This window comes from Aspergillus karnatakaensis, assembly GCF_047715665.1.
Source record: "Aspergillus karnatakaensis strain CBS 102800 unplaced genomic scaffold BJY04scaffold_55, whole genome shotgun sequence".
Taxonomy (NCBI): domain Eukaryota; kingdom Fungi; phylum Ascomycota; class Eurotiomycetes; order Eurotiales; family Aspergillaceae; genus Aspergillus; species Aspergillus karnatakaensis.
Window position 1 is genome coordinate 254,885 of NW_027395767.1, and position 8,684 is coordinate 263,568.

Consider the following 8,684-nt stretch of genomic DNA (forward strand, 5'->3'; position numbering starts at 1 on the left):
GCGATAAGATAAGGACTGCCCTGTATAGAAAGCATCTTTACACAACTCCTACATTTGATTATATTGTTGAAAAAACGTAAGTGGTGAGAAATCCATGAAAGAAGTCATCTATTATCCCAATTGCTCTAGCCATGTTACAGGTTGAGGGATTTGCACTTACTTTCTGCAACAATGCGGTGCGGTAGGCAAGACCAAGAACTGATCTGGTCTCCAGTGACTTAAAAGGAAGGATATGTGCTTTGCATACACAAGTTTCCATACCGTATCTATGTGATACTGTATGATTGCTGCGGGTGACACTCCCAATCTTAGGTTTAGGTTGAGGTTGAGGCTCTGCGAACAGTTTCATCAATATCAGTTGTTCATGATCTGATTTGCAGTTGTTGGTTGGGTGGCTGGATTTTGATCATGGTTCTGTAGAGGACACCATCCACTGCAGCAGTAGAGTCTTAGAGCAAGGGTTTAGCAGCAGCAAACCCAAACTTAGGTTCCGGTATTCCAAGTATATGAATAGATGGAACCCCTCAATATGTACACCCTAGGTATTGGGGAGATAGGAGAATCCAGTATTCCAGTCCATGATATCAGCATTAGCGAAGCATAGCCCTGGGCATTTGTGATAGAGGAAGGATGTCGAGAGGAGGTACGGGGTAAAGGACAAAGAGACTGCAAACTTACAGGGATGAACTGACAAATATATATGTTTGCTTTTTCAGGCCCTATGTGCCATATCCTCACCTGCCTGGCTGTGTAAACTGATAAATTGACAATGCTAAGATTAGATACTACCAGCGATACACATAACAATAACTTTCCTATATACAACTCCCAAATTAAATCCACCCTCAGGCCCTCACCCAGAAAGGTTGGAATCAAATCAAGCTCAAATAACCTCGTCGCATCTGTGTTTCAGGCTGTCAGCCCCAAAGCACTCCGTAATTTCCTCCTGTGATCAACATGAACGATCGACACGAGCGAGGATCAAGGATCATCGATGATCGATCAAACTCAACGCATGTAATATTACGGAGTAACCTGGGGCTGAGGATAAGTGGGTTTATACGAAGGGCTGGTTTTATCTCGGTCGCTTACGAGGCTTGTGTTTACTTTGTCTTGACTTCTTGTCTTGTTTGAAAATGGTGGATGACTACGAGGGTAGTGTGTAAAGAATGGAGGTAAATGAGGTGCTGGGTTTGGTGCTAGTGCGAAATATTGCATTTCAGGGGCTTGTGAGGAACAAAAATACGTCGCAGTTATTCGCACCTTGATTAATGACTAGAAGTCGGTATAACTTTTTAGACTTACATATGTTACAGGCATTACAACAAGTATCCGGTTTACAAAACACTATGACTAGAAACAAAGTGTTCAATTCAATTCAAACCTAGCAGACTATAAATCTAACTAGAGACGAACGAAACTATATATAAAAACTATATCTGGCCTAAGAATTAATAGTAGACATTAAATGAAAGCTAGGTGCGTCTGTCACGGGCACAGTAAGTCACCAAACCAAACACGCAAGCACTCAACAAGCACTATCCATCACTTAAAAAGCCAAGACCATAGCAGCGAGGGTCAGAACACCCGCGAAGACGGAGCCGACGCGGTTGGCAACAGCGGCACCGGTGAACTCGGGAGCTTCGGGGCTGGTGGTGCCAGGCTGTTCAGGAGAGGTTCCAGTGGGGACGTCAGTGGGCTCTTCAGGGACTTCGGGAACGTCAGGAACCTCGGGGGTCTCAGCGGGAGGAGGAGTGGTGGTGGTCCAGGTTGGGACGGGAGGGGGCTGGGTGGTCTCCTCAGGGGGAGGGGAGGTTTCCTCAGGAGGAGGCTGGGTAGTCTCCTCTGGGGGCGTGGTGGTCTCCTCTGGCGGGGGCTTAGTGGTGGTCTCCTCAGGGGGAGGGGTAGTCTCCTCGGGAGGAGGCTTGGTAGTGGTCTCCTCGGGAGGGGGAGTAGTTCCCTCTGGCGGGGGCTTGGTGGTGGTCTCCTCAGGGGGAGGAGGCTTGGTGGTGGTAGTGTCAGTCTCACAGGGAGTGGTGGTAGTTACAGTGGTGGTGGTGGTGGTGGTAGTGGTTTCGTCATCCTCACAAGGGGTGGTCGTGCTGGGAGGAGGCGTGGTGGTTTCGTCGTCCTCGCATGGCGTCGTGGTCGTGCCGGGGGGAGGAGTAGTTGTCTCCGTGGAAGTAGGAGGAGGCTTGGTGGTGGTCTCATCATCATCGCACGGGGTGGTGGTGGTCTCCGTGGAGGTGGGAGGAGGCTTGGTGGTGGTGGTCTCGTCATCCTCACAAGGAGTAGTTGTCTCGGTGGTTGTGGGAGGAGGCGTGGTGGTGGTCTCATCATCATCGCACGGTGTGGTTGTGGTTCCGGGGGGAGTGGTAGTCTCCGTGGTGGTAGGAGGAGGCTTGGTAGTGGTGGGCTCCTCATCATCATCACACTCGGTTGTCGTGGTGGTAGTGGTCTCCGTGGTTGTGGTTGTGGTTGTGGTGGGAGGAGGGGTAGTAGTGGTTGGCTCCTCATCATCATCGCACTCAGTGGTCGTAGTGGTGGTGGTTGTGGAGTGAGGGGGCTTGGTGGTGGTTGGCTCCTCATCATCCTCGCACTCCGTTGTTGTTGTAGAGTGAGGAGGCTTGGTGGTAGTAGGCTCCTCATCATCATCCTCACATTCACTAGTCGTAGTGGTGGTAGTGTGAGGGGGAGTGGTGGTGGTAGGGGTTGAGGTAGGAGGAGGAGAAGTAGGGTGAGGGGGAGTCGTGGGGTGAGGAGGCTTGGGGGTAGTAGTGGTCTCCTCATCGTCCTCACAATCCGGGTCATCCCAGTCGTGGTCGTGGTCATCATCATCATGGCCGTGGCCCGGAGGACCACCATGACCGGGGCCTCCATGACCAGGGCCACCGTGGCCGGGACCCCAGTGGAAGCTCTCGACCTCACCAGATTCAGTGAATCCAACAGTGCGCTCAACCTTGGCGGCGTGGGGAACCGCAAGGACAGAGGCCGCACCCAGAGTGGTGGCCAACAGGATAGAGTTGACCTTCATTGTGGAAGCTGTATGAACGAAAGTATGCCAAGGGCTCAGAATAGGTATTAAGATATAAACAATATCAGAACAGATACCCAAGCACCAAAGAACAACAGAAACGACCGTGGGTGGCAGAAGCTCTTGCAGGAAAGAAGCTCACACAGACAAGAAAAGAAGGGAAGATCTTGGGAAAGTTAGGGCAGTCAAGATGGTCTTTATCATGATTTTGGGCCAACAGGGAAGGATTCAGCGTCATTTCGGTCGGTTGTAACCTTGCCGTTGCCCCCCAGTCGGCCAACGTTCAATTCGCTCTCATGGTTAGGGCGTGCTGCCCTGGAAGGGTCTGCTTGGCAGGCAACCTGAACATCGCGTGCACTGTGAGTGGAGGAGAGTGGACTGATCCAGCTTTAGCGTGAAGCTAGCAGCCACCGATGCATTGGCGGATGGGTCTGATAGATCAAGTCTCAGCCAGTGGGCTGGTGAGAGTTCTCGACGTGGCTAGGAAGCGATAAAGAACGATGGAGCCAAATGGGGGCAGAAAGACTGCGAATCGCACGTGGGCTTGGGTAGCACCAGTGCGATTCATGAGCAGTAAACACCGCCAGAGGAGGGAGATTGTTGATTAGTGAATGTGGCATATTCTCAAGTAATCCAGGGTATGAGGGTCGCTCCGATAAACTGCATCGATCGCTTGTGAGCTGTACGAAGATCAGTGGATAATCAGTCAATGAGTGATGTATTCTGGAGGCTGGAGCAAACTCTGCGTGAGACCAACTCGTTGTATCGTCACATTGGGCCCTGACGCCTCTCAATTGTGCCACGGACGGACCGACGACCGAAAATAGCTGGAAGAGGTCATCAAAATAGATTAAAATCAGAGACATTCGGTTAGACTGCAGCGAGCCACGGGAAAAGGGAGATTCGAGAAATACGAAAGCCGTGAACCGAGAAGGATTGCATTCTGGAATCTGGAATTCAACGGCAATGACCGTCAGAAGGAAAGTTGCTGGATGCGGTTAGAAGCTGCGCATGGCGGGGTTGGCCAATCTCTTCTCTGCACAATTGGAGGCTTGAGACATCTCATCTCCGGACTGCCTATGACGCTGCCAGGATCAAGTCATATGAATTCTATTCATTTCTCATCAATCTCGAGGTCTATAATTATCTTTCTCAGTAGTAGGAGTCTTGCGGACTTGCGGTACTGGTGGAGATGGAAAACTACTCCGCTGGAGGGAGTCCACCAGCTGCCCCATCCTGCAGTGCCATTCAAACTTCAAAGCATTTCTCCGTACTCCGTAGGGCAAGATGCAGGGCACAAGGCACACTCACTACTATTGCATACTGCACAGTCAGACTCAGCACAGTAACGGTGCCACTGGTCAGCCAGGAACAGGCAACTCCTCGTCCCGTTGCTTATCCCTGGCCTTCTCTTCCTTTCCTCCCTTTTCCTTCCCCTTTCTTTGTCCTAACTTAAAAGCTTTACTTATCCTTGTAGACTCTAGACTCCCACTAAGTTCCAACTACCCCGACTCTTCCCCGGATCCTTGCTAGCCTCTCTCCCTCTTCTGATTCTTGATAGCGGTGAAAACCGGTCAACAACAACAACAACAAAGACTCCATCATTGCGGGTCGTTGATGTCACTCCCAAGATACTTAGACCCTCTTCATATTCCCCACCTCTTTCCCCATCCCCTCTAAACGAGCACCGAACCAGGAAGACAAGGAAACTGTCTAAGACACTTGCTGCAAATCGACATCACAAAGCAGAATGTGGCTTGCCTTTTACCTATTCCAGCTCGATAAACCCCTCACTCGATAACGATTGCTTTTGGAGATACGAGACAAAGGATTTGGACGGTCAGTTGCTTGGAGTCGATGACGGGGCAGGTACAGTATACAGATCACTCGATCGGCGCCGCGAAGCGTCCTGTGTCTCCTTATTGGATGTGACGTCGGGTGGTGAGGTGGCAGGCAGGTACTTAGGTAGGTCAGTAGATACGTACTAGATATGCAGCTGTAGAGTTTAAAGTGCAGCTGGGGTTGCGGACTGATGCAGTGGCCCGGATGTGGGCTGCGTTCGGGGAAGGAGTCCGTCATCAAGGCTACTCCATGTTTACCTTGGATATGTCAAAGGGGATGCGTCCGGGGGTTGGCGAGCCGGTGCTGGGATGAAGTCGGCTGGATCGCTTGAGTCAACGGGTGGCAATTTCGCTGTTTTTTTTGTCTTGTCTCACTTTTGGGCGTTCACGATGACTGTTTTTCGGATCCTGGAGGGGTTAATGTCGGTCGTGCCATAGTAGATAGGGGGCGAATGACGCTGAGAAACGCGAGTTTTCTGGAAAAAGGGAGAATTGTGCCCAACATATGACAAAGGTCTATATCTAAAGTAGGTAATATACAGGGAATAAAAGTACATGACATGACGCTGACCAACCCCAGTGATGCAAGTGTGAATATAGTACATGCTGTTATGGTGAGCAGCAAATTAGTGGCTGGAAGCCTTCGCTGCTGGCTCTTCTTCGCCAGACTCGCCGAGGGTTCCCTGGTCGTCTTTGCTAGTAGAAGACTCTTCTTCAATCTCGTTACTCGGCTCTTCGATTTCGTTGCTAAGCTCGTCAGTTTCGTTGCTCGGTTTTTCCTCTAAATCCTTGCTATCAGCCAGATCAACCTCGATAGAACTCTCGCTGTTTGCCGCTTCCATAGCATCAGGGCTATAGTGTTCAGAGGTTAAGTCCTCCTCGAAGCCCGTAATGAACTGCTTCTGTTCGAGGATCTGCTTCTGCAGTGCGATCTGGCGTCTCAGAGACAAGTTCTTCTGCAGTTTCTTGTTCGCAGAAAACTCAGCCAACGCCCTGACCATCCTCTCCTCGACCATTTCCTTTACGTGGACTGCGAGAGTTCGGTCGGTGAAGACACCGCCGAACCGAAAGCTGAGCCAGTTGTAGAGAATCACAGAGTTGTGCAGTGACTCCAGTCTTCGTAGATATTCCTTGCTGCCAGAAACGGGCTCCTCAAGGACTTCGAGGTTGAGGTTTTCGACGTCCAAGAGTCGGCCATCTGTGTGTTCCGCAACGCAGTGTGCCAGTGCTGTGGCCACGTCGCGCCCCTCTTGATCCCTGACATGGATAGGGGCGGCCATAAATGTTAGTTGATCGGCGAGCTGCAGGCCCGGAACGATATCGATCACTGCGGCATTTTGCGCCTGTGATTTAGCATCACACATGAAAAATAATGACCCCACCTCTGAGATCTCAGCCAGCCGCTTGACTAAGTATTCCAATGGAGTGTCACGAGGAAAATAAGCTCCAAATTTCTCGTACACAGAGTCGGGGGGAACCACGCCCGCGGCAGTGAGCGGCGGCGGCTCAGTATCCAGAGCCTGGCGAATCCAAGGAAGATCGACTTCTTCAAACGCGGTGATATAGCCAACGTGGCTATCATCAGTTTTCTGGGATTTAGAGTCGTTGTGCTGCGTTGCTGGTCGGTAGCGGCCGGCCCGCCCGCCAATCTGCTTAATTTCTGGAACCGAGAGTCTGACGAGTCCTGTAGGAAGTCTTTTCACGAGCGTCTCAAAGATAATGCGCTTAATGCTCCTGCGAAGATTCAGTAGCAGGTCTATGAATGAGGCACGGCAGTACTTACAAGTTCAGTCCCATTCCGATGGCGTCACTAGCGACCAGAAAGTCATAGTCGTTATCAGGGTCATTAAACAGGCTTGCCTGCTGGGTACGGATCTCAGCAGGTAGGCCACCATAAACAATGGCGGCTCGTCGACCGGTGAGCTTTTCAATGTCTGCTTTCAGGGCGTGGATTTGAATTCGAGAAAAGGCGACAACACAGTCTCCTTTCCGCAGTTTCTTTAAATCTCCGTTAAGACTTTGTTCCTCAACTTTCAACGGGTTCAAACGTTCGTAACGGTGTATCTCGAGTTTGTCTCCATTGAGGGCTGCAAGCTCGCGAATCAACGGCACCGACCTGGTCTCTCCGCACAGATGAAGTTCTTTGGCGCGTGAGCCTAAAAGAACACGGGTCCAGGCCCAGCCACGATTAGGATCAGAAATCATCTGAATCTCATCGATCACGCCGACTTCATAGGGCTCCCCGATGTTCACCATCTCGACCGTATTGCTCACAATCACCGACTTGACCCCTTCCGGAATCTTGACATCATCACCGGTGACCAAACTGCAGGGGATGCCACTGGATTGGAACCGCTGATGGACTTCCTGGGCCAAAAGTCTCAGGGGACCAGCATAAAAGCCGCTTTTCGACGCCTCTAATCGCTTCAAAGCGTGGTATGTCTTCCCAGAGTTTGTCGGGCCAACATGCAAGTGAATCGTCCGCTGTGTGGCGCGTGCCTGGGGGTACCATTCGGAGGGAAACCGCAAGTCCGCAATCTTCTTTTGCTGTTCCAAATGAGGCAGAGAGAACTTGATATTTGTTTCGTAAGAGTGCATCAATAATTCGAGTTCACGGGCTAGAAGTGCGGCTCTCCCTTCAACAAAGGCTCTTTGCAGTGTGATCTTGGTGTGTCGTAGAGAACCCGCCTTTGGGACTCCTGATTTATCCTCTACCTTGCAGGCAGTCTTTATATGGCGTTCGAAGTGCGCCCATTGATTCTCAGTTAGGTGTGGCCGAATTGGGTCGTCTTTAAGCTGTTTCAGGATAGAATCCACAGCGCTCTGGAAATCACCGGTAAGTAGAGTTTGTCGCACAGGCTGAAGTGTGCGAGGACTTTTGGTCTATCCATTCAACTGTGTTAGCTTTTATATGACATGCATAGCAAGAACTCGATGTGCTCCTACCTCGTCCAGCGCCGCCTTCTGCTTTGTTTTCTCCAGCGACTTTTTCGATTTAGCTGACCGTCCAAGTGCCGGCGTCGTTGCGAAGGTTCGTCCAACAGTGCTCAAAGAAGCCTGAAACCCTCTGAGTAGGCAACGGCTGCCTTGACTTGCCCATTGCTGCATTACTTCAAGTTTTTTGTGGATAATCCGGCCGAAGGAGGAGGTCAAGAAAGCTGCTTGTCAAGAGCGCAGCACAGGGCCGAATTTACCGTGAGGTGCGCTACACATGCGAAACGGCACATGTGCGGCGGGAAAGAGGGCTAGGATCGTAGAATAAGGGGTGGCCGTTCCGCGTCTATGAGCTATCGAAAACCAGAGCTGAAGCCAACAATGAAGATAGAAAACCGCTGGTGGTGTCGCAAAGGCTTATCGCGCGGCCAAAAAATTGCCTCCTCACCGCGTTCAGGTTGGTGATAATCAGGAAGATCGGAGGAGCCGCCGCCAACCGCTGCAGGGCTGGTGGGGAACTCCCTCTCCGTGCCCTTGAGCCTTGAGGCAATGATACGTTTCATATGCACCACCTCTTGATTTTGACCGCACCCTACTCAATCACATTCTCACACTCCTCTACAAAGCTGCAGCAACTTTGTGTCTTTGGTCTCCACAGCCTCCACAGCCTACACCGTCTCGCGCGTTGTACAAGAGCTCCAACCCCTCAAAGGGCTGCCGGCCGGCCAACATGAGCTCACTACTCACCATCCAACGAGAAAGTTCGTCTTCCTACGATCTCAGTTAGCTATAGCGATGATGGCCATTTAATACTTGCTAACTACGTATGAATAATAGTAATTCTCAACACTATACGTGCCACCGGAGGTGACGAC

General features: G+C 51.1%; 2 protein-coding genes across 2 annotated transcripts; both read right to left on the minus strand.

Annotated features, from left to right (window-relative positions):
• Nucleotides 1-1,354: 1,354 nt before the first annotated feature.
• On the minus strand, nt 1,355-3,215 carry BJY04DRAFT_198232 (uncharacterized protein). Its single transcript, XM_073712583.1, has one exon. The coding sequence runs from the start codon at nt 3,032-3,034 to the stop codon at nt 1,550-1,552; it is 1,485 nt and encodes a 494-aa protein (XP_073567351.1). The 5' UTR covers nt 3,035-3,215; the 3' UTR covers nt 1,355-1,549.
• A 2,286-nt stretch (nt 3,216-5,501) lies between these two features.
• BJY04DRAFT_222091 (ATP-dependent RNA helicase SUV3) lies at nt 5,502-7,983 on the minus strand (the record flags this gene model as incomplete). The annotated part of the gene is made up of 3 exons (XM_073717295.1): nt 5,502-6,609; nt 6,659-7,758; nt 7,822-7,983. 3 exons carry the CDS (start codon nt 7,981-7,983, stop codon nt 5,502-5,504), a joined length of 2,370 nt encoding a protein of 789 aa, XP_073567352.1.
• Nucleotides 7,984-8,684: the final 701 nt, after the last annotated feature.

Bases quoted from the DNA above. Each gene is read 5' to 3' on its own strand.
- BJY04DRAFT_198232 (XM_073712583.1), bottom strand. From the start codon at position 3,034: ATGAAGGTCAACTCTATCCTGTTGGCCACCACTCTGGGTGCGGCCTCT.